This window comes from Vipera ursinii (genome assembly GCF_947247035.1).
Source record: "Vipera ursinii genome assembly, chromosome: Z".
NCBI lineage: Eukaryota > Metazoa > Chordata > Lepidosauria > Squamata > Viperidae > Vipera > Vipera ursinii.
In genome coordinates, this window is record NC_139517.1 from 72,485,530 (window position 1) to 72,512,418 (window position 26,889).

At 39.4% G+C, this 26,889-nt stretch overlaps 1 protein-coding gene across 1 annotated transcript in view; it reads right to left on the bottom strand.

Moving 5' to 3' along the window:
• LIMD1 (LIM domain containing 1) overlaps positions 1-26,574 on the bottom strand; it is a 33,525-nt gene extending 6,951 nt beyond the window's left edge. The window contains exons 1-5 of the mRNA XM_083376678.1: positions 26,316-26,574; positions 23,774-25,516; positions 13,981-14,082; positions 5,490-5,557; positions 4,499-4,561 (exon numbers count right to left, since the gene is read on the bottom strand). Coding sequence (XP_083232804.1) covers positions 4,499-4,561; positions 5,490-5,557; positions 13,981-14,082; positions 23,774-25,190 — 1,650 coding nt within the window. The 5' untranslated portion in view covers positions 25,191-25,516; positions 26,316-26,574. The remainder of the gene's footprint in view (positions 1-4,498; positions 4,562-5,489; positions 5,558-13,980; positions 14,083-23,773; positions 25,517-26,315) is intronic.
• Positions 26,575-26,889: the final 315 nt, after the last annotated feature.

A 26,889-nucleotide genomic window follows, 5' to 3' on the forward strand; every position in this document is an offset into this window, starting at 1 on the left:
CCTTCCTCACTGACTTTCTAGAGAAGATGGAAGATGAAAGAATGGAAATGGTTATTCTGCTTGCTGGCTGCTTGAAAATCAGTTGTAAGTATGAACTAGTTGCCAAGCAACCAGATCACAATCATGTTATTTCAGGGTTGGGTCAGTATGATGTTTTATTTAGGTCAGAAGCAGTTTTTAAGCAACTGGCTGTAAATTGAAGACTACCTGTAGTACTGGTTTATTGCATTTTCTCTTAGTTGCTTACATAAATATATGTAGAATGCTTTCCTGCTTGCTTTACTTCTTGAAAGAAATATATCTTGGAAGCTAAATTGCAACACAACTGCATTTTTCTACACTCTTCTTCTTTTCCCCACTGGTTTTTTCCATATATAAAATGTCCCAGATGGCAGATCAAGTGGCAACTAACTTACGATATGTCAAACATAATACTTTTTACAATGCTAATAAGCCAGGTAGATGGTTAGCTTATTTGTTAAGGAAAAAACAAAAGTCATGTAATATAGACAAGATGGAATATAAGGGTAAAGAGGTGTTTCAACAAAATCTTATTAAAAAGGCTTTTGTTGAATTTTATTCTAAATTATATGCAAGGGATATAACTCAAGGTTTAGATATAGATAGGTATTTACAAGAAGTGAATATCCCTACACTTACACAAGAACAGAAGGAAGGGATGAATCAACCGATAACTGCTGAAGAAATTTTTTTAGCAATTAAACAATTAAAAGTGGGTAAGACACCTGGAACAGATGGTTTGACAGCCACTTATTATAAAAATTTACAATTAGAGTTGGTGGAACCTTTGGAAGAATTATTTAGGACAATTCAGTCTTCAGGGGAAGTGCCTCCATCGTGGAGAACAGCATTTATAGTGTTGATTCCAAAGGAAGATCAAGATCTTACCCAATCAAAAAATTACAGACCTATATCGCTTCTAAATATGGATTATAAGATATTTGCAAAGATGTTAGCAAATAGATTAATGAAGGTTATGCAGCAAATGATTTATAGTGATAAAACAGGATTTATACGGTAAGTGGTAGACAAATGAAAAGTAATGTGAGACATATTGTAAACCTATTAGAATATTTGGAAAGAAATAATCAAGTCCCTGCAGCATTGATTTTTTTGGATATTTATATATATAGAAACCTAACTGTGCCATGTTTTTATATATATATATATATATATATATATATATATATATATATATATATATATATATATATATATATACATATATATATATATATATACATATACATATATATATATATATATATATATATATATATATATATATATATATATATATATAATCAAGTCCCTGCAGCATTGATTTTTTTGGATATATATATATATATATATATATATATATATATATATATATATATATGGATCCTTGGTTTTTCGGGTTTTTCCCCGCGTAAACTAAAGGTGTAGGCGCAACATTTCGACGGAATCCCATCCGTCATCATCAGGCTGGAGGGCTTCTGCTTCCTTCTTCTGGGAGAAGCATGTGGCTGTTTGTTCCTCTTTTTTAAACTGCCAGAGGGGGTGTGTTCTGTGGAGGTGTGCTCTGATTGGGTAGGGGACCAAGTGTGTTCTGATTGGGTGGGAGTGTGTTTTGAATGGTGGGTGTGTTCTGATTGGGTGGGGGGGTGTTCTGAGTGGATGGGCTGGTCTCAGCTGCCAGCTCCAGACCTGAGCTGGTGAGTTGTGCTGCTTTTGTTCGGCTTCGTGTTTGTGGTGGTGCCATGTTTTTATAGTGGGTGTCAGTTTGCTTATTGTGTGGTTTGGAGGGGTTTAAAGTGGCTGATGTTGCAGCTGTAGTTAGGTTTCTGTTTTGTGGTTGTGTGTCTTTATCGTTGTGGGTTCGGATTTGCTTTTTGAATGGTTGTGTGGTGGTGATGTCATGTGATGTTATCATGAGTTTGGGTCTGGTATCATTCTTGGTGGTTGGGCCTCGTCTGTCAATCAAGGCGGGTTTCCAAATGGCTGGTAGACGAGAGGTATCATCTCGTTTATTCATGCTGTGGGGGCGTTTTTCTATCTCAATGGCTTCTCTAATTATTCTGTTGTTAAAATGTTCAATTTTGGCGATAGTTTTGGTTTTTTTAAAATCAATTTCATGTCCTGTGGCTTCAAAGTGTTGGACCAGGGATGAAGTTTGTTCTCCCTTTCTGAGTGAGTTTTTGTGCTCTTCAATGCGTGCACTTATTCTTCTGTTGGTCTGTCCAATGTATGTGGTGGGGCAGGTGGTGCATGGGATTTCGTATACTCCTTGGTTTTCTAACCCAATTATGTCCTTGGGGTTTCTTAGGATGGTGGATATTTTTCTGTCTGTGTAGAATGCTGTTTTGATGTTGTGTTTTTGGAGGACCTTGCTGATTCTGTCTGTGGTCCCTTTTAAGTATGGGAGGAGGGCTTTGCCATTTTCTTGTTCTCTGTCTTGGGTTTTTGTGGGTGTCTCTCTTCAGATTAAGTTGGTAATCGTGTTTCTTTTGAATCCATTGGCTGTTAGTACATTATTGAGAGTGTGTAGTTCGGTTTTTAGGTGTTGTTCGTCAGCTAGGTGTTTTGTTCTGGAGATGAGTGTCTTGGCTACGGAGTTGATCTGTGCTGGGTGATGGTGTGAGAGTGCGTTCAGATAGCGGTTTGTGTGTTTTTTTTTATGGTAGATAGTGTGTCCTAGGGAGCCGTTGGATTTCTTGTAGACTAAGACATCAAGGAAGGGGAGTTGATTGTTAGCTTCTGTTTCCATGGTGAATTGTATTTTGGGGTGTAGGCTATTGAGGTGTATGAGGAAGTCATCCAGTTTTTCTTTGCCGTGTGGCCAGATTACGAAGGTGTCATCTACGTATCTGAGCCAGAGTTTGGGTTTGTGGTAATAATATATGTTAATTATTAAATTTGTATACCGCCCTTCTCCCGAAGGACTCAGGGCGGTGAACAGGGCATATATAAATAACAAATACAAAAGTTAAAAGGGAATTAAACAAAGGCGTTTGATCAATTGAATTGGCAATTTTTATTTAAAGTTTTAGAGAAGATGGAGTTTGGTGATAAGTTTTTACAACCTATTAGGGCAATATATCAGAAACAAACAGCCCAAATAATAATTAATGGTAGTTTAATAGAAGCTTGCAAAATTGAAAAGGACACAAGACAGGGATGTCTGTTGTCACCATTGCTGTTTGTTTTAACATTGGAAATATTATTGATTAAGATACATGACTCAAATAAAATAAAGGGAATTAAAATTAAAGATCAAGATTATAGATTGAGAGCGTTTGCAGATGACTTGGTTATTACATTAGGTCAACTGACTCAGTCGGTTATAGATTTAATAGAAATAATTTTGCAATATAGGACAAGTTTCTGGATTTAAGGTTAATAGGCAAAAAATTAAAATTTTGTCTAAAAATATGACTACAGAACAAAAGGTAGTTTTAGAAAAATTAACAGGATTTAAATAGTTAAAAAGATTAAATATTTGGGGGTATATCTTTCAGATTCAAATGTGAAATTATACAAAAATAATTATGAATTGTTATGGTTAAAAATACAAAAAGAATTAGATACTTGGAAAAAAATACAACTGTCTTTATTGCGAAGAATTGCAGCAGTTAAAATGAATGTTTTACCAAAATTTTTATTTTTGTTTCAAATGATACCTATACTTAAAAAAGATTCAAATTTGGAGGAATGGCAGAAAGGTATTAATAAATTTATTTGGGCAGGGAAAAGACCGAGATGGCACTTTATAGATGGCACTTAGATCCTAAAAAATTAGCATGTATGTATCCAAATTATCAGCCTAAATGTTGGAGGTGTGGTTGTAAGGACGCAACGTATTACCATATGTGGTGGACTTGTAAAAAAGTTAAAGCTTTCTGGATTAAAATTTGGTGGAATATGCAGAAGATATTTAAGAAAAAGATAAGGTTTACTCCACAGTTATTTCTACTGGGTATTATTACTGATTGTACTGTTATAGAAACTAAATTGATGTTGAATTTAATAACGGCAGCAAGACTTTTGGTTTCGCAATATTGGAAGAAGGAGGAACTGCCTACTATAGAAGAGTGGACTCTAAAAGTTTCAAGCTTGGCAGAAATGGCAAAAATTTCGGCATATTTGAAAGAACAATCACAACAGAGATATATCACAGAATGGAGAAGATGGATTGATTATATTCAGAATAAATATGGGACTAAAAATTTCACCTAGCATATGAATGAATAATAGAATTATAAGATGTATTATTATTTACTTATGTTTAAGGGGAGTTAAAGTGTGATAGGATTTAAAGCATATTTATAGTTGGTTAGCATATTTTAGCTTAAGTTTGTTAGAGGCAATACCCTGTATTCAGCTCTGGGAAGTCGGGGGGGGGAGAGGGGGGGAGGGGGTGTGGGGGGAGGGGGAGGGAAGGAGTATATGTTTAAAATGTACTGTAAAACTTTTCAATAAAAAAAATGTCCCTTACCATATCCATGATCAAATGACCACATATATAGCATCGATCAGCCGATTGCTGAAAGCCTGAATACTGCAGTTCAAAAAGAAAAAAAAATCAGAATTGTTTAAGCATAAAGACTTTTTTACTTTTTAACAGGAAATCACACCAACAAATGATCTCTCTGGCACCAGGAGTCTTAAAAGCCGTTCTCATTTACTTGCTTATAAAAGCTTCCTAAATGCTAATATAGTGTGGCAACTAAGAAAATAAAATTTCCAGTTAAAATCTCAACAAGATGGAAAAATTATTGATCTCTTTTCCAAACATTTGGGGTAAATAATGCTGAGTCATGAATTCTCAGCAAATATACATAAAACCCAACATTTTAGTAGACGTACAGGCCTCTAGTATAAAACCCAGTGATAAAATGAAAAAAAAACCTCCTTGAAGATATCACAATGCAAACCCCACCCTTTCATAGTTGCATCTTGATATCAGACATCCCTATGTAAATCACACAGTTTGCATCATAGCACATAGTGCCATTGGTAACAACAGAACTGAAGCAAGAAAACACATGCCACATTTGGTGTTTCTGTTAAGTATTTTGTATTCTTAAGAGGAATATATGAATCACAATCTAGACTATTTTTATGCACCTGTAGCTCTAACCATGTTAATCATCAATAAATGTCACAATACCACACCTATGAAAGATGTCATCGTTACTGATTGCTTCATTTAATCTTTTTTAGAGAGACACTTAATCAGAGGAAGTTGATGAGAAATGATTTGTTTAACTCTTTACATTACTTTTGAAATAAATCAAAAGCACACAGAGCTGCCAATGAAATATATGCAGTCCATAATGTTACTGTAACTATTGAAATACATACAACCTAGTTCATAAGGAACATTTGTGCTGCCATTTTATGTTAAATAAGGATCCTCTCACCTCTGATAAAAATATTTTTTTTGGCCATGGTCAGCATCATGGAAAAGACTGCAGCATACTTACCAGAAAGTCTTCTTCACAAAACACCTTCCCGTTAACAAAATAAAAGGCCTTCCCTCTCAATTTTCGGCCTAGAGGATAACAAAAATATAAAATCAAGGGTTAAAACATGAATAATGCATACAGAATGTAGAAATAAAAATTGTGTGTGTGTGTGTGTGTGTGTGTGTGTATAGTTTGGATTTGGTGTATATAATTTGGTAGAAAAAGAATGTCACAATTGCGACTGCTGCCTGTGGATGTCCCTAGTTTGGGGGCTGATACAGGCAAAAGAAGAAAAAAGACCCATATTTGGGTCAACCCAGGGTGTTCAAAAAAAAAAGAAAAGACTTAAGACACACACACACACCAGGGCAAAGTAACAACTCATTTGAACAGTTTATATCATGGGAAAAAGATGACCTGAAAAATTATGCTGCCAAGTACATGTAAAAGGGATGGATCCAAAAGAACTTTATCCTCACTCTGTTTTCATGAAGCTTGGCTTCAATATAATATGGGTCTACAGTTTATCCTACCTGTGTAAACTGGGTGCATATACAGTTACACCTGCAACAAATAGAAAATAACTCCCCATTCTGTTTACCACATAACTAACACCACAGTAATATTTAGAATGAAATTTAGATTCTGAATAAGAATATTATTTAATGCCAATCTGCAGTCAAGATACTTATTGTTTTATAACCCATATTCCATGGCTCCTTCTTTTCACTTCCTCTATGTTTCTCCCCTTGCAAAACTTAAGTGAGTATGGTTCCTTTAATAGAAAACAGTTTAGGACAGAGCATGATCAGCTTACCAAGACACAAGTTGGTAATTAATCAACAACTTAATATTTAAAAACACACAAAGCCAACAAGAGCAGAATATATACATACCGCTCCATTTACCAGCTGAAGGAAAGCTTTAACTTTAGCTATTCATACCTGAGGTTCTTGCTTCATGTAAAGGGTACACCCAAAACAGGTCATCAATATGAAATACAATATACAAACATCTGAGATTTTGAGCTATTTTCCTTATTTGATATTTGATATTGCCAAATCTTTTTGTTTGTTTGTTTGACAAATAATAAGCTATGTGACATACCTGTGTTCTGTTCACAGTTGTTAGCATGAAATAAAAATGCAGTTTGAAAATCAGTATCTCAAAAATGATACAGATGCACATCCAAGATTTTTACAGTTTAAATGTAGTTTCTTGATCACTGTCCAAACACATACAGATAATATACAAATACATTATGCTTTTAACAGAGAACGGAGATCTCAGCCTAACATATTATACCTTAAAGCACTAGCTGATGGTGATCGATAACAAAAATACCTGGCACAAAGTGAGAAAGTCTTTTTGGTGCTGGCACGCCTCTTTGTGTTAGGCACTCCCACAGAGAGGCACAGCAGTACTATTTAATTATATTTTTGGCACTAGAAAAAAGTATCCTGGCTTTTAACCAATTAACGTTATTGGCATCAGGGCATAAGACCACTTCATCTCACTGTATAATAACCAAAAAGCAAGAATTAGAATGGAAAATGGAGTAATTAAATATATCAAAAATGAGAAAGGAGTTGCCAAGAATGTCCCTTGCCCCCCAACTAATCATCGTTTGGAGAGACAACAAAAATACATGATGGTTGGGTGGAAGTAAGGAAGGCTTAAGGTCTTGCTTGCTGAAGTGGAAGGAGAGAATCAAAAGCCTGCTGTTCCAATATTTTTTTTAAAAAAAGAAAGATGTTAATAACAGATAATGCCAGCCCAATGCAATCACAGAAGAAGTCAGAGAGCCAGTTTAATGTAGTTATTAAGTCACCAGGCTAGAAAGCAGGAGACCATGAGTTCAAGTCCCATCCCAGCCATGAAAGCCACGGTGACTTTGGGCCAATCACTCTCTCTCTCAGGCCAACTTAAAGGATGGTTTTTGTGGAGAAAATAGGAGGAGGAAAGTGTGTTGGGTGTGTTTGAGTTATTTGTAAAAATAATAAAGGCATGTTCCTTTTTTTCTTCCTTTTTAAGCCCTGGCTCAGTGGGTTAGGACGCTGAGCTTGTCGATCGGAAGGTCGGCAGTTTGGCGGGTCGAATCCCGAGTGCCGCATAACAGAGTGAGCGCCTGTTACTCGTCCCAGCTTCTGCCAACCTAGCAGTTCGAAAGCACGTAAAAATGCAAGTAGAAAAATAGGGACCACTACGGTGGGAAGGTAACAGCGTTCCGTGCGCCTTTGGTGTCTAGTCATGCCGGCCACATGATCACGGAGACGTCCTCGGACAAGCGCTGGCTCTTCGGCTTTGAAACGGAGATGAGCACCGGCCCCTAGAGTCGGAAACGACTAGCACGCATGTGCGGGGGAACCTTTACCTTTTTAATTCCTTAATTTGGGGTAGAGTTAGGGCAACTAGATGGAGCTGAATGTTTACTGGTCGGATGCTCTTTCTGAAACCATGCAGAGTTCACAGCATATATTTATTTTTTTGTTATTCTAGGAGAGAAACATCTGCCGCTACCTAGGATTGACATCTCAACCTTCCAAATGGGAGGTGAGCACCTTCACCACTAGGCCATTAGACCGCTCTAAGGCAGAATACAAATAAATAAATAAATTGAAATTTTAAAAAAAGTTGTAGTAGCAATAGATTTTATCTTTCTTGGCTCATGCTTCACAGATATGATAAGCATAAGCAAGAGATAGATATCTGCTACTTCAGAGAAAGATTATGACACCCCTATGATAAAATATTAGAGTGAAGAAAATTACACTCACAACAAAAAATATTTATTTCCAGGGCCATGTAAAAGCTGTACCATCCAAAGCCATTCTAAATAAAAATTAATGCTTTTATATTGTGGAGCCAATTCTTGAAGCATTGCAAAAAGGCAATACTTACATGAAGTAAGATGAAACTGCTTACTGGAATCATTAATAATGAACCTAAAGCTTTGACATTTATTTTATTATGCTTATTTTATATTTAATTTATTTAATCTTATATGCCACTGCCATGCAGCATGACTTTGAAAGAGTAAGACTCTTTCCTATAGCAATAATATCAACAGAGTACATACAACACAAGAACATAAGTAACATAACGAAAATGTTAGCAAAAAATGTTAGCAAAAAATTACCAAAATGATTGTAGCTATCTAGGAACAATAGCCATCCAAACACAATTCAGGATGGGTGCATCAGACTTACATCAGATTTTCCCTAGGGGTTTTCTTTAAAAAAAAACCCAAGCTTTAGTCTTCTACTCCTTAAACAAGTGGGTTCAGCATCATCTATGAATTAATCCAAAGAAGGAGGGTTGCAATTGAGAAATCTTGGCTCTTTGGACCATGAAATGGCAGTCCATCCCTAAGTGAGGTGATCTAATGAGCCTGTCCTAGTTGGTTTTATTGAATAGACAGACATCACTAGAAGTAGACAGTTTCCTCAAATATCTCGGCTGTGAGTCATGAAGGGTTTTAAAACAGGAATCACTTTTTTCTTCTCTTTTACATATTCCATAGCTTTAGAATTAATTGTGGAGTGAGAATGCATAACATTACAACTCTATCCATGAAATGAGACTGTATAATAAAATAATTACTAGATTTTTCCTACTCTTTAAATGCAAGCAGGAAGGGTGATTTATATGCTCAGGGTATTCTTTCATTCTAGTTCTCTTTTCAGGAGAAAGGATATAAAATATCTTCAATGACATTATGGAAATGCAGACATACTGGATGCTATGCAAAATTTATAACAAAATATCTTTTGTGATTAAAAAAAATCACTACCAAATGATTACAAAACAAAACATGTCTAGAAACCTACTTGTTAATCTCAGTTCAATATTTAAAAGTACAAGTGGCCAATAAAAATAGAACCACTGAAATGTCCTTTGAATAGATGCTGTACTCAGACAATTAGTGGGGGATGAAAGTTCTGAATAAATCCTTCACTTTGGAAGGCTGCCATTATCATGTGTGACAACCAAAGTCATTTAAGGAGCCTTGGTGGTGCAGTGGGCTAATGCCTCCTTAAGTAACACCAGCAGCCTGCAATTAGTGCAGGTTCGCATCCCACCAGGCTCAAGGTTGACTCAGCCTTCCATCCTTCCGAGGTAGGTAAAATGAGGACCCAGATTGTTGGGGGCAATTAAGCTGACTTTGTAATAATGCTGCTTGGGGGGGGTGTATGAAAGCCCTAATAAGCAGGCATATACATAGAATGAAGGCTACTGCTAAGCTTGTAAGCCGCCCTGAGTCTTCGGAGAAGGGCGGGATATAAATGGGATTAAAATAAAATAAAAATAAATAAATTTAACAGTCATTTAATTCTGCGCTGTGTCTGTTTTAAAAACTTAACTGCGGTAAAATGACTAGATGATACAATTTATATTCTTAAATAGTTTACAGGAATGTGAACTGGGAAGGACAGGGAAGGACTATAGGTTAACTGCAGAGTTCTGTAACCAGAAGGTCTCAAAACGTTTACACTACCTATACTTGAATGATCTATTTAGAACCAGGATTTGGCTAGATGGCTAGATGGATAATAACACAAAAAACTGATTACACGATTACTAGGAAACTGTGTTAAAAAAGTAACAGGCTTGTTAATGTTTATCCTCACTTCACACTGCAGGGTGCATAAAACATGTTATTGGACCGAAATAGCATGAGATGGCAATTTCAGGCCAGTATCCAATATTAGAAAACAGACTCATTTGTAATTTTCAAAAGTTTTTCAGGGACTGTAAGATCCTCAGAAAGTTCCAAAACCAATGTTTTGTCTATGTAACAATTACTATCAGCAGAAACAAGGAAGTGGATTTTTTGCCATTAAAAAATACAGGAAAGGAAAATCTGGAATACTGTACAACGCTTGTTAACAAAATTACTAGTTATAAATTTGTGTGGGAAGAAAAAAGCCAGAGAATATTGGAACTTCCAAACTTAAACTGGCATAGATTTACAGAATGAATTATTCAAGATAATCTCACTGTAAATTAAACCAGATTTAGATTCAATTTGTAGGATTTATTGGCACCTATCATTTATTTTGCTCACATATAAATTATGTATATATATTAATTCTGATATAATACTGACCAAAATAAATTTAAAACAGTAAATGAAAACAAGTTGAATAAGACAAAAAATATTTTTATCAGTCTCTATATAGGATTATGCAAACTGCACTCTCTATATACAAATGGGATTCCTTTTTACTTTGACTTACACCCATAATTGAACCCAAACTTTCTGGTGCTAAGTAAGACAATTATTAAGTGAGTTTTGCCCCATTTTACAACCTTTCTTGCTATAATTATTAAGTGAATCATTGAGGTTGTAAAGTTAGTAACACAGTTGTTAAGTGAATATGGCTTCCCCTTTGACTTTGCTTATCAGAAGATTGGAAAAGGTGATCACATGACCCTGGGATACTTCAACTGTCATAAATTCATGCCAGTTGCCAAGCATCTGAGCTCTGATCATGCTACAAGGGGTCGCAGAAGTGACAGGTGAGCACATGCATGCATCTGCACTGGCCTGAGCAATGGGCACATACATGCGCACACTAGCACAGAATCATCCCCCGTCTCCCCTTTGGCAAAGCCGGAAAGGTTGGAGAACTCTGCCATATAGTATGTTCAGAAATAGGAATAAACTAGTTGCCTAGCAGACAAGAGAAATGATTAAGAAGAGAGAGATGTACTTTATTTCCATCTCCTTCAGAAATATATTGTTATTTGGAGAGGAGGAAATTGTAATCACTTCTTTCTAAGTCAGAAAGTGACTCTGGAATCATAGATGTATTTGGGCCCTATTGGAAAGCTGTTTAGATTTTGATGCTGAGTTTCATTATTCCAATACTTTATGGAAGAAATCTACTTTTAACACAGATGGTATGACATTGTACTAGAAGGTATGAGCAAAGTCTGTAGTAGTTATTTTAAGCTAACTACTTCCTAATGAAAACTTAAGGATTTCAAAAACTTCAGATAATTTTTCTTTGCCTAATTCAAAACAGCAATAATATAATCAAGCACGCTTTGATTGATCAATATGGACCAAATACCTTAATCACCTTAAGGATGCCTGAGACACTGTCATTTTTTGTTGATGTTGTTTAAACCAGGCTGGCTTTGAAACTATATTGGAAATTTAAAATATCTTTGAAATTTAAATTACTGACATTTATTACTTACACATTTTTTTCTTCCATTCAATCATGTACAATTCTCAGAGAATCTGAGTTGTTGAGTTCTGCAGGTTTTTTGGAAAGATTTTTAAGAAGTGGTTTGACAATGCCTAATTTTTAGAGTTGAGAGTGAGTTACTGTCCCAGGTCATGCAACTGGCTTTGTGCCTGATGCCTTAACTCAGACATGTCAAACACAAGGCCCGGGGGCCAGATCCGGCCCGTGAAGTGGTTTCATGCGGCCCGCGAAGCCATCCTGGAAACAGTGAGGGAACGGCCCCCACTGCCTTGGTCCTGGCCCAGAGACCCTCCTCCTGCCAGAGACCCTCAGATCTGTCCCATTCCTGCCCAGGCCCCCATAGGCACCCTTGATGCGAACGATGTAGAGCTGGCCACACCCACCCAGTAGGCCATATGCACTTTAGCCATGCCCACCCAGTAGGCCACACCCACCCAGGCCACACCCACCCATCCCCCTGAGGGCAACCGCAATGCTGATGCGGCCCTCAATGAAATTGAGTTTGACACCCCTGCCTTAACTGCTACACCACCTGGCTACCACTTACATAATATAGACCTAAAACATCTGATAATGGTATATCAATGAATGCAACTATTAAAAATATTAAGTTCTCTTCAGACTTGCGGTACATTAACTCATGTAATGTAACTCATATAAGGTCCATTAACTCATACGCAACTTCGGTTTAGTATTGTAACTTATATAGGTAGATTAATGGATAAATGTTTTCATGTTAACGATGTTAATGGTATTTTGAATTACATTTTATGAAACCATAGATTGTTTTGACTGTTTTTAAGGAACTTGTCATGGTATTAATAGATTGGAAAGGTACTACTTTTCTAGGTATCAAGGAAAATATTACTATTCCAGGTTTCAAAAGCAAGTTTCAAGAAATGTGTGATTTATCAATACTTGAAAAGGTTCCTTCTCTACAAATCAAAAAGTGATACACTATGTTTCCCTTTCACATAGATTTTATTGTATTTTCCAAGAATAAATACTTTATGTGTAATCTAGGCAATCTATACTAATATAACATTATTTTTTATGATTTCTAATTTATGATTATTTAAAGTTTTTTTGTTTGATAGTATAACAATTACATTATTTGTTGGATGCATGGATGTTACCTTTTAAAAACTTATTTACAAATAACAACAACAACAACGATGATGATGATAATAATGTTGGAAGGGACCTTGGAGGTCTTCCAGTCCAATCCCCTGCTCAGGCAGGAAACCCCATACCATTTCAGACAAATGGCTGTCCAGTTTCTTCTTAAAAACTTCCAGTGTTGGAGCATTCACAACTTCTGGAGGCAGGTTGTTCTACTGATTAATTGTTCTAACTTCATGATTAATTGTTTTGTCATTATTTTCTGTGTATTTTGTTTTTTAAACTGCATTTTGTAAGTAAAGGTTCCATTATGCTTTCATCTATCATCACTGAGAGAAATTCCGTTTTTGTTTCTTCAGCCTGATGGTTCCATATTTCCTCAACAGATAAATTCAGTGAAGAGAGGCAGGCCCTGATCATAACCATTCTAGAGAGCATTTGCAGCTTACTCTCCCTTAGTCTAGTTACCAAATTCCAAAAGCAGTTGTCTTAGTTTAAAATATGTAAACAGTAATAAATAAAAAGTGCAGCAGATGTTGAGAGTTATCATAGGAGTTAATAATGTGTGATTCAGAGTCCCATCCAAATAAAATATGGCATAGATTGTGACTGGAGAAACCATAACAGAAGCTCCTTTGGAAAAACATATATTATTTCCTGGGTTGACTCCAGGTTTTCCTGGATCACACAAAAGATGCCTTATTTTCCTCTTCTACATAACAATTTTTTTCCTAAAGTATGTCAGCAAGTGTAAATATTTGGGTGGAAGATTAGAAAATGGGACTTGAACAAACATGAAGCAGATAGATTCCTGAACTGCTTAGCAACAAGAAACTGACCCAACAATTAAACCAAGCACATCAGAACCTGTACAAAAGTCAGTCTAAGTGGCTTTTGCCATATTCACCTGCAAAATGCATGAAAACCTGAAAATGTTGGCAAAAAGACACCAAAAGATGTCTGACTTTGCTCACTTTTGATAGTAGAGTTCTACTTCTTGTGGAGCAGAAATTTAATAAGATAGCTGAATTTCCAGACTTGGCTTTAAACATTTTCAAGCTGCAGGACTTGTCACAGTACAAAAAAAATGACATGGGGGCATCAATTTCCACTTTAAATAGCATCTGCAATAAGAGAGTTCCACTTAATATAGTTATGGTACTTACTACATGCTCCACAGGTGAAACATCCATCATGGTAGAGATTCCCCATTGCCTGGCAGGCCTGGTTTGCACCATATACACCTTGGTTGCATTTCACACAGGTTCCTAAAGAAGAAGAGGAGAAGGAGGAAGGGGGAGGGGGAATATTAAAAGATAATTTATCAAAATCAGATTACACAAATAACAAAAATTTCAAAAATTATCCCCAGGACTAAATGGGATATTTAGTTCTATCGCATCAAGGATTTGATTAAATGTTACATTAAAGCAGATAGAAGAGGAACAAGACAGTGAGAAGCAAGGAAATTTAAGCAGATTTTCTTTTTAATTATCAGAAACAAACACATTCTGTGCATTTTCATCATCTTGTTACCTTAACAAGGTTCGTATGCTGAAAGAAGGAAAAAATGCTCTATGGAAAAAGGATTTTCTTCCCTCTAAATGGTATGATTATTTTATGACAAGGATTACAGCACTGGCTTAGGAAGTAAGTGTGCCCATGCATGCATATGCTCATTTATTTCATTCTTTTGTCATATGTAACAGAAGTGGGAATCCAGTAGACCAGGGGTCCCCAACACCCGCTCCGTGGACTGTTACTGGGCCGCGTCATGCCAGCAACTGGGCTGCACAAAAAGCCAAGTCCCATCAGCAGGATGCAGGCAGCATACAAAACCACACAGTGTCCAGTCCACGGAAAAAGCTCTTTCCACGGAACTGATCTCTGGTGCCCCAAAGGTTAGGGACCTCAGCAGTAGACTATGTTCATTGGTTACAGTTGGCTTTGAAATCTATGAACTGGCAAGACTGGAAGACCTAAATACCAATTATTCAAATACTATTATTTAATACTAGGATGTCTATATATGTGTTAAGGAAAATATAAGAATAAATGTGTCTAATAAGTGAGTAATAATTGAACAGGATGAAATCTACTTTGGAATTATGTCCAAAAGGACAATGCCTTTATATTAATATTCAGTAGGTATACTCTTTAATATTATTATTTGTTTTACAATGCTATTGTACTTTATTCTTTTTGCCAATATCTAATAAAAAATCTATTTTTTCAACTGAGAACTGAAATTTTCCCACCAGTTTGCACGTCTTCTCAATACTACTTTATCATGCTTCTGATAATTTTCTCCTTGATTTCCTTAAACTTGAGATGAAATTTTCTTTCATTTTTATTTATGCCAAGTTTTTCCATTCACATCTAAATGCTAAAGTTGGCTTTCTGAGTATTTTTCTTCCTATTTCTTGCAGCAATTCTTATTGGCTTTCTACCTTTAACTTTTTAAGACTCTCTATACCAGGGAGTCACTTCATGGATTACTGCCTTGTTGTGGGGAAGGGGCTTGCGTAATTCAATGAAGCTATGAGCTATGCCGTGCAGGGCCACCCAAGATGGACAGGTCATAGCAGAGAGTTCTGACAAAACATGATCCAGTGGAGAAGGAGATGGCAACCCACTCCAGTATCTTTGCCATGAAAACTCCATGGACAGTACCAAAAGGAAAAAAGATATGATGCTGGAAGATGAGCCCCTCAGGTCAAAAGGCATCCAATATGCTACTGGGGAAGAGCAGAGGGCTAATACTAGTAGCGCCAGAAAGAATGAAGTGACTTGGCCAAAGCCGAAAGGACGCTCAGCTGTGGATGTATCTCGTGGTGAAAGGAAAGTCCGATGCTGTAAAGATTTATTCTCCAAGGGAACCTGGAATGTAAGATCCATGAATCAAGGAAAGCTGGACACGGTCAAACAAGAGATGACAAGACTGAACACTGACTTCTTAGGAATCAGCGAACTAAAATGGACCGGAATGGGTGAATTTAATTCAGATGACCATCAGGTATACTACTGTGGGCAAGAATCCCTCAGAAGAAATGGAATAGCCTTCATAGTCAATAAAAGAGTAGGAAAAGCAATACTGGGATACAATCCCCAAAATGACAGAATGATCTCAGTTTGAATCGAAGGCAAACCATTCAATATCACAGTAGTCCAAGTCTATGCCCCAACCACCAGTGCTGAAGAGGATGAAATTGACCACTTCTATGAAGCCCTACAGCACCTTATAGAAGTAACACCAAAAAATGATGTCCTTATTGTCCTGGGGGATTGGAATGCTACAGTAGGAAGCCAAAAGATAAGCGGAATAACAGGCAAGTTTTGCCTTGGAGTACAAAATGAAGCAGGGCACAGGCTGATATAATGTTGTCAAGAGAATATGATGGTCATAGCAAACACTCTTTTCCAACAACCCAAGAGACGGCTCTACACATGGACATCACCAGACAGTCAACAAGAGATATAAGATTGACTATGTGCTCTGCAGCCAAAGATAGAGAAGCTCTATATAGTCAGTAAAAACAAGACCAGGAGCTGACTGTGGCTCAGATCATGAGCTTCTCATTGCAAAATTTAGGCTTAAACTGAAAAAAGTAGGGAAAAGCACTAGGCCACTCAGGTATGAACTAAATCATATCCCTGACGAATATACAGTAGAGGTGACAAATAGATTTAAGGAATTAGATCTGATAGACAGAGTGCCTAAGAACTATGGACAGAGGTTTGCAACATTGTACAAGAAGTAGCAACTAAAACCATCCCAAAGAAAAAGAAATGCAAAAAAGCAAAATGTCTGTCTGAGGAAGCTTTGCAAATAGCTGAGGACAGGAGGGAAGCGAAAGGCAAGAGAGAAAAAGAAAGATATGCCCAATTAAAAGCAGAATTCCAGAGAATAGCTAGAAGAGATAAGAGTGCCTTCTTAAATGAACAGTGCAAAGAAATAGAAAAAAACAATAGAACAGGGAAGACTAGAGATCTTTTCAAGAAAACTGGAGAGATGAAGGGAATGTTTCATGCAAAAATGGGCATGATAAAGGACCAAAATGGCAGGGACCTAACAGAAGCAGACGAGATTAAGAAGAGGTGGCAAAATTACATAGAAGAACTATACAAGAACGAGCTTAACATCCCTGATAACCATGATGAGGTGGTCACTGACCTCGAGCCAGACATCCTAGAATGTGAAGTGAAATGGGCCTTAGGAAAGCTGAGCAACAACAAAGCTAGTGGAGGTGACAGTATTCCAGCTGAGCTATTCAAAATCTTAAAAGACGATGCAGTAAAAGTGCTACACTCAATTTGCCAGCAAATTTGGAAAACTCAACAGTGGCCACAGGATTGGAAAAGATCAGTTTACATTCCAATTCCAAAGAAAGGCAGTGCCAAAGAATGTTCAAACTATCACACCATTGCACTCATTTCTCATACTAATAAAGTTATGCTTAAAATCCTACAAGCTAGACTTCAGCAGTATGTGGATCGAGAACTACCAGAAGTACAGGCAGGATTTCAAAGAGGCAGAGGAACTAGAGATCAAATTGCCAACATACGCTGGATCATGGAGAAAGTTCCAGAAAAACATCTACTTTTGCTTCATTGACTATGCTAAAGCCTTTGATTGTGTGGATCACAACAAACTGTGGCAAATTCTTAAAGAGATGGGAGTACCAGACCATCTTATTTTTCTCTTGAGAAACCTATATGTGGGTCAAGAAGCAACAGTGAGAACTGGACACGGAACCACTGATTGGTTCAAAATTGGGCAAGGAGTCTGGCAAGGCTGTATACCAGGGGTGTCAAACTCAATTTCATTGAGGGCCGCATCAGCATTGCGGTTGCCCTCAAGGGGCCAGGTGGGTGTGGCCAGGGTGGGCATGGCCTACTGGGTGGGCGTGGCCTACTGGGTGGGCATGGCTAGACTGCATATGGCCTACTGGGTGGGCATGGCCAGCTCTACATCGTTCGCATCAAGGGTGCCTATGGGGGCCTGGGCAGGAGTGGGACAGATCTGAGGGTCTCTGGCAGAAGGAGGGTCTCTGGGCCAGGGCCAAGGCAGTGGGGGCCGTTCCCTCACTGTTTCCAGGATGGCTTCGCAGGCCACATGAAACCACTTCGCGGGCCGGATCCGGCCCCCGGGCCTTGTGTTTGACATGTCTGCTGTATACTGTCACCCTGCCTGTTTAACTTATATGCAGAGCACATCATGAAAGAGGCAGGGCTAGATGAATCAAAAGTTGGAATTAAGATTGCCGGGAGAAATATCAACGACCTAAGATATGCAGATGATACCACTCTAATGGCAGAAAGTGAAGAGGAACTAAAGAGCCTCTTGCTGAGAGTGAAGAAGGAGAGTGCAAAACTTGGGTTGAAACTATACATTAAGAAAACCAAACTCATGGCATCTGAATTCCTGGCAAACAGATGGGGAAGAAATGGAGGTAGTGACAGACAGATTTTATTTTCCTCGGCTCTAAGATCACTGCAGATGGGGACTGCAGCCAAGAAATTAAAAGACGCTTGCTCCTGGGGAGGAAAGCCATGGCAAATCTAGATAGCACACTAAAAAGCAGAGACATCACCCTGCCAACAAAAGTGCATATAGTCAAGGCTATGGTCTTCCCAGTTGCAATGTATGGCAGTGAAAGTTGGACCATAAGAAAGGCTGAGCGCCAAAGAATTGAGGCCTTTGAACTCTGGTGCTGGAGAAGACTCCTGCGAGTCCCTTGGACTGCAAGGCGATCAAACCAGTCAGTCCTAGAGGAGATCAACCCTGACTGCTCTTTAGAAGGCCAGATCCTGAAGCTAAAACTCAAATACTTTGGCCACCTAATGAGAAGGAAGGACTCACTGGAGAAGAGCCTAATACTGGGATAGGTTGAGGGCAAGAGAAGGAGGAGACGACAGAGAATGAGGTGGCTGGATGGGGTCACTGAAGCAGTAGGCGTGAGCCTAAATGGACTCCAGAAGATGGTAGAGGACTGGAAGGCCTGGAGGAACGTTGTCCATGTGGTTGCGATGGGTCAGACACAACTTCACAAGTAACAACAAAAAATACTAGACATATCAAACACAAGGCCTGCCCATGATTTCATGTGGTCACGGAGCCACCCTGGAAACAACAAGGGAATGGTCCCTGTTGCCTTGGCCCCAGCCCAGGCCAGCCAGGAGCCAATGCATAATTTGGTGGTGGCCATCCATGCTGGAACGCATTTAGTCTTAGCTCCACAAGGACGTCTGGAAACAGCGAGGGACCGGCCCCTGCCGCATCAGCCCCGCCCCTGGGTGCCTGCTGGGGACGTGTCACCATGAGGAATGAAGAAATGCACCATCACCTAGATGTAGCCAGGAAATAGCCCTTGCCTACTTCAGATATCCTGCTTGATGGGCTCTGAGGGAGGGGATGCTACAAGCAGTGTAAGTCGACGTTACCTGTGCAATGCCATCCAACCCCCAGCCTGACCGGTTTTGGCAGGCAGGGGGCGCTCTCCTCACAGCGCTGAGAGGCTGAGCCGGGTGGCACAAAGCTACAAGAAGCACAATGCCACCCAACCCCCAGCCTGCCCGGTTTCAGCAGGCAGCGGGGCACTCTCTTCACAGCGCCGAGAGGCTAGGCTAGGCGGCAATGCGTAAAGGTCACAACTGTGAAAAATGGTCACTTTTTTCATCACCATTGTAACACTGAAAGCTCACTAATCAAATGGTTGCAAGTCATGCACTACTATCTTCTATTTAAAATGAAAAGGAGCTAAAAGAAAAAAATAATCGGTTTACACTAAGTGCTTAAACAATTTAATAATGACTTCAAATATTAACCTAGGAAGCATGCCAAAATGCAGTTGCTACCACTGAAAAGTCTTATATGCAAGGGACTGATTGTGTAACCCATAAAAGAATCTTTCCAAATAATCTTAGTGATTGTGCAGGTTTATAATGGGGAAGGCAATCTAACAGATATTTTGTTTATTATATGGCCTACATGCCAATAAATAAATCTTAAACTAGAAATAATTTGTAGCAAAGTTAAGAGTAAGAATAATATGAGGATGCAAGGGGTACACTAAGCCACCTGACTATTGCATTTTGCACAAGCAGCAATTTCCAGGCTACATATTACAGTACTGTACTGTAAGCCAACTATGAGGATGGGTTAGAATAGCCCTCAGTTGCTGGGCCTACCCCTGCTCTAGAGGAAAGGCATGCTGTAGTTGGTATCTAAACTCTTGAATAATTGATATTTTAAAAAACTGTTTTCAAAATATAAATATAAAAATAAAGAATCTGAAATCTTAAGAGATTTATGATTTTACAAGATAAATTGTAAACATCTTATTTCTTGGTATGCAGCTTTTCTCAAGTTTTTTTAAAAAAAATCTACTTAAATAAAACATGGAGAAAGGTTTGAATGAAAAAGATAAAGTCAACAACACAGGACTTGTCTGTTATTATGTGAACCACCCATAAGGTTGTAAATCAGAATATTCCAGGTACCAAGAAAATAAGGCAAAAACGGGAAATTGTTTTTTTCTTTACCTCATCAAGTCTGCTATTCTTCATCAAAATGTTTTTTAAAGTCTTGTCTGCAAAGTGAAACACATGTCACCTTTATTCAACACATTTTGAAGGAAAGAATAAACAATAGGAAGCATACATGTTTCCCCAAAAATAAGACATGGTCTTATAATTTTTTTGGCACCAAAAGACACACTAGGACTTATTTTCAGGGAAACACAGTATCAGGGTGATCAGCCTGGCCGGGCACCCCAACCCCCAAGACACTAAAGAGGTGGCGAGCATGTGAGTGCTGATGATGTTCAGCATCAGCAGCAGTCCGCTGTCCCCTTGGTGCAGCACAGGTAAGTCTGAGTGCGGAGGCAGCGGCGGGGGGAGTAGGTGATCCAGATGCACTGTGTGGCCACCTGACTCGCAGAAGGCTCTCATGGCGGCATCAGCAGCAGGCGAAAGAAGAGGCATGGGAGGAGGCAGACAATCCCGATGTGCCACCATTGTCTCTTGGCTTGCCCACAGCCACGCTGGGGCAGGCCATCCTGACACACTGCCCACTCCGTCCCACCATAGCTTGATTTGCCTGTGGCCATGCCAGGCAATCTCGACATGCCCCATAGTTTCTTGGTTCAATGCGGCTGCAGGCAAGCTGACGTGCTCACTGCCTCCTGTGCTGGCCCTGTACACTCCTCTGGGCTTATTTTTGGGGTGGGGTTGTATTAGGCACACCCTAAAAAATCAGAGGAGGACTTAATTTTCTGGATGGGTCTTATTTTCTGGGGCACATGGTAGTCTTGAGAATTAAATATGCCATATTTAATTGGTCTTTTTAAAAAATGATTTGGAACATCTGTCTCTAACAGTCTTTCATAACTGATGTCTTTAAGATATGTTGCACTAAATGTTCTACAAATTCTAGTTATACTCATTACTGCATTAGTTTTGAAGGAAAATCCTTCATTAGCACAAGGAGTTGCAAGGAACTGTTCAGAGAATTTAGTCATTCCTCTCTGCCTGCTTACCTTCTAACACAGGGACAGTATAATACAGTGCAGCTACTTCATCAATATATATATTCACTCTCTGGCTAAATTCCAACATCAATTTAAGTCTTGGCCATTGTCAATTGTCTACAGAAGAACCATCAATTGGCTGAATTTACACAACATATTAACTTATAAACGAAGATTCACAGTAGCATTGGCTACTTTCATTACAAGATTCCTTACATACCCAGTAACTCCCCAAAAAGATGATTAATAAATAACTTGCTTAGTAATTGTATCTAGGCATTCACCATATTGAAATACTGTGTTTCTCCAAAAATAAGACCCAGTCTTATATATATACATATATTGCCTTCGAAAGAGGCACCAGATGTTACTTTCAGGGGATGTCTTACCTTAGGACTACCGCAGCCAGGCCTCCCATGCCCCGACACCTGTCATGCCGCTGCTTGATTTCTTCAGCAGCCACTTGCCGCCACTTGCAGCTGGATGCTATGTGGCACATTGCACTGTTGCCACCGCTCATGGCAGGAGGCCGCATGGTGCTTCAGGCCACCGCTGCTACTCAGAGCCACATACCACATGGCACCAATCATGCCAGTGCCACCACTTGTGCCAGGAGGCAACACAGCTCTTTGGGCCAATGCCGCCACTCGCAGCCGCATGCCTAAAGTGCCACACGGCCTCTTGCTATGAGAGGTGGCACTGGCCCAAAACGCTCCGTGGCCTGCCATGAGCAGCGGCACTAGAGCAAGCAGCTCCACGTGGTATACGGCCATGAGAGCAGCATCGGCCCAAAGTGCTGTGTGGCACTGGCACAAGTGGTGCCATGTGGCAAGTGGCCACAAGCGGCCACGGCAGCCCGAAGCACTATGCGGCCTCCTGCCGTGAGTGGCGGCACCAGTCCAAAACAAGTCATGCGGCCGCAAGCAACCACAGAAGAACTCTGACAGCGTCTTGACAGGTGTCGGGGCACGGGAGGCCTGGCTGTGGCAGTCCTACCATGCCCTAGCTTGATTTTTAGGCATGCGCCTCACCCCCAAAATTAGGGCTTATTTTTGGGGAAGCGCTTATATTAGCCCCCCTACTCCAAATCAAGCTAGGGCTTATTTTCAGGGTAGGGTATGTAATTATGATGGTTGCAATGTCCTAGGGTCATGTTATCACCTTTTGCAATCTTCTGATAAAGTCAATGGGGAATCCAGATTCACTTAACTGCTAACTTAACCCACCGTAGTGATTCACTTAACAACTGTAGCAAGCGGGTATAAAATGGGGCAAAACTAACTTAGCAATGGAAATGTTGGGCTCAGTTGTGATCTTGAGGAGAGGACTATGGGTACAATAACTAATACCAATACCAAACAAACCCATTATGAATCAGCATAACATGAATGCTCAATCAACATGTAGTACAGAATGTGCCACTAATTGTACAGAATGTGCCCTCAATTGACTCACTGCACTGCTATCATTTACACAGGTGAGGAGCTTAAGCAGCAACTGTTCTTCCTAAAATAATGAAAACTTTTGGCACTTCATCCCAACAACCATACAGTGAGACCAACAAATAGGGATTGAAAGCCAACTTTGCAACTATTCATTGACATCAGCTGGGAAAGTTGTTGACTTAGTTGCAAACAAAAACAGTCTAAAATCATAACAGATTACCATCAAGTAAAACTACAAAGAATCTGAAACAGGTGCTTTGGAAAATACATTACTATGAGCAAATAACTTCTCCTTGAAGCATTAAGACCTCAGCATCCTTTGGAAAATTGGCATGGCTGCTCTGAAAGCAGTCTATGACTGTTTATTGCATTTGCTGCCGTAGCAAGAAGTGTTATCTAAATATGTAGAGGTACATGAAAACAAGTGGAGGGAGTCTTCAAAGCAGCTATGTGACTCTTTCAAGGATGTAATGCCCTGAGTAAAAGTACTTTGCTTTGCTAAAGTGCTTGGTAAAACAACTCTTTCAAATGCTTTGCACAGCTGTATATTCAAGTGCAACACTTATCTTTTCCCTATTCACTTCAAAATAACAAGTGTGTGGCCAATATTATTATTTATGCTATCTGCCAAATTCCTAAAAATGTTAGTTATAAACACTCAATTATTAACTTTTAATTTATTGCTCTAGAAAAAATGATATTAGGAAAGAAAAATTGGGGCTGCATACTTTAAGACTAAAGTTCATCTTTTAAAAAAGGGTTTAATTCATTTCTTCTCTAATTTATTATCTACCTAATTTATTACATTAAAATAGTAGCTTTCAGAAAGTATAATTTTAAAAGTATTAGTTAAACCAATGACCAGCAATAAAGAAAAATACATGAAAAAGTATGTTCACAGGTACAAATATTGTAACATTTATCATTAAACACACAATTTTGAAAGATGTCCATTATGTTTTAAAGAAAATACATATACTTACCAAAGTAGTCAGCCTTGGGACATGCATCCATCTCCTGCTCCAGGCGCTGAGTAAGAGCTTCTAATTTTAATTCAGCAGTAGAGGGCCCTTGGTCTTGCTGTGAAAGGAGCATCTGACAGGGTAATTTTATTTTTGCAGAACCAGACATTTCTTGGGGACCAGAGTCATGCTGCTGAACAGTGATACTCTCCTTTAAAGGAGATTTGGGAACATCAGAAATCATTGGTCCATGAGATGTTGCAGTGATAGAATTCTGCTCAAGACTCAGACCAGAACCAGAAGAATTAAGCCTGTGATTTTGACCATGAATTACAAAATGATCTGAAGTGTATGGATGAATATTGTGCTGCTGATAATCTGCACTTGAAGGCACTGGAGTAGAAATTGAAGGTTGAGTGCTTTTGCTGTGCCTTGGGTGGTGGTCTCCACTACTTTTATTTGGATGAAAATTAGCAGACTGATTTGAAAGAGTCTGAGAAGAATGTACTGATGAAACAGAACATGATGGAGATTTCTGCTGTGAATATCTCATGGCTGATTCGTCATCAATCCCAACTGAAGAAGACAAGGGGGTACTATCATGGGAAAAAGATGGTCTCTGGCAAGTTAGGTTTTGGATACAGCTCTTAAGTCCAGTGCCTTCGTTTCCACTTTCCTGACTTCCATACCCACTTTCTGAAGATCTGTAAGGGCTTTGAGATTGTTGGCACAGATGAAGATCTGCATGAGGTTTTGTAGGGCTTCTCTGCAATGAATCATCTTGGCTGTTTGACCATAAATGGGAGCCGATATTTGATTTCTGACTGCAAAGCTTACCACTACTTTTCCTCCTTCCTTGAATACCTGTTTGATTATCACCATTGCTGTGTTCATCCCATGTCAGGGAAGGAAGAATTGCCTTAGAACCTCCTGGGTTCGTCTGACCTGATCTGTGGCAACTTGATCCTCCAGGAGTTTCTGGATCCTGTAGATTGTTGCTATATCCATAGTCATCTTGATATATTTTTGTTCGCTCCCCATCACTGTGACATTGAGGCTGGCTTGGAAAAGCGAGCTGATGACCTGCACATACTGTTGATGGTACAGACAAAGAGGGCTTAGCAACATTTTCTCCTGGATGCAATTTATTTGTTCCTGTGGTGTCTTTGACTACAAAATAACTTGGAAGCTGACCACCAAAATTAAATCCACCATTCAAAGCCCCCGAGGCTCCTTTCACCAGTTCCTCTTGTTCTCGTTGTTTCTGCAGGTGAATTTTTGCCATTTTTGTAGCAAAAACTCTTCTGGTTTCTTCAAATTCTGGGTTATTCCCAACAGCTTTGTCTACTCGAAAGAGACCATCTTTGGAAGCTTCATACATATTGAGGTCTTCTATAAATTTACTTGCCTCTAAACCAAGATCATCGTATTTATCCATTTTTAAATGTTTATTTGTTCATTCAAACAATAGTAGAAAAATAAAATTAGTCAATATTTTCAATATTAATATGTTATGTTTAACTCAACAAAATTTCAAGGTTAATAAAATTCTTTGCTACTTCTTATGAGAAAAATAAAGGGGCAAATTTCACATTTCAGGATATTTTTCAAAACAGCAGTATATTTTTTAGATTATCCACTGGAGCCTGATTACTCCTCAAGAAACTTAAAAGTCCAAGTTCTTTGAATTTTCAGTTTGTGACGAAATCTGTGGCTCCCACAAATATTTCTTCAATTCTGCCTAGCATCATTTCAGCAAAAATACTAAAATTAAAAAAGATAAGATTAATTTAGCAATAAATCCAAGCCAAAATGCACCTTGTCATCAGAAAAAGGAATTACACTCTAGTAGTTTAATATTAACCTTCAGGCCAACCTTATCTCAGTGAATTTAGTTTGCGGTAGCTCGAAAATTTATAGGCGGAAAAGAAAACATTTATACTGTGACGGAGTATACTCGAAAAGCCCCCAAACTCTGGGGAAAGAAAGACAAGCTTCGGATAAATAACAATTTAGTCAGAGGCGGAAGGAAGCCCGTTCCGATCTTTTCCCCAGCTAGAGGAAATCTTGGCTATTCGCACTTCTTGCCTTTCACCGCCTACCTTATACGTGAAAGAGTTATCTTTTTCTCCCCAAATCCTCCCCAGATTTCCTTAACTTCCTCAAGACTGGATCCAATCACTGCTTAAAACGAGCCGCTAAAGCAAGAGAGAGAGACATTGGCCCATGACAAGCAGCCCGACTATATTTGCTAGTGAGTGCTACCCCGATATAGCATGCCAATATTCGGATGATCACGGTTGGCACTACAGAACTGGAGTTTTCTGTATCCGTTTGCTGCCATTTAGAGGTAAATGTGGAGCTATCTGTAGCCCCAATCTTTTTCAGCGCTGCGGGGCGCGGGCTAACCCGGGATATTCCGCTGCGCACGAAAGAACGAAGCCGAAAGGTCGTCAGCCCGGTCTTATGGACGCTTCCTCTGAAAGAACAAGGCCGGTTTGTTCTCACTGACTCCATTGTAAGCACGCGCTTAGTCACAGACTTACTCCAGTGCGAGTCCTACCTGCGGCTCGTGGGAAATGAGTCGTTTGCTTCGCTTTCTCGACGTCGTGGCACTTTCAGGACTGGGGCTGTAGTGGGAGGTCACGCTTCGCTCAAAAAGTCCGTGGCGTGGCGGCTGGATGTTCTCTCCGCCCCGCGGTCGGGTTTGCTTTAATTTCTTCGCGCTTTCCCCGTTCAAGCTCAAAGCTGTGGGCCGCTGAGGCGCTTCAGGCGCCGCCGCCTCCTCTTCCTTTTCTTTCCACAATTCCTCTTCTTCCAATACCCGTAAAGTTACGGGAGGAGGAGTTTGCAACGTGGTTGAAAAGAGCGAGATGTGTCAGCACTCGCTGGCAATGTAGATTTGGGAGGGGAGGGGCCTTGCGGGGGGCGGGGGCGGGGACAATCCTGCTCTTCTATCTGCTGTGTCAGTCAGTCGTTAAAGGCGAGAGGAACAGGCCGTAGACTGTTTTCTGCTTGTCGAATGCTTCAGCCGAACTGGATTTCAAAAATCCGGTAATTCCGAAGCTGTAGGATTTGTGATCCGAGAACCAGATTCCTGTCTCAGGCTGGAAGGACGCGCCTCGTCACACGTTCGT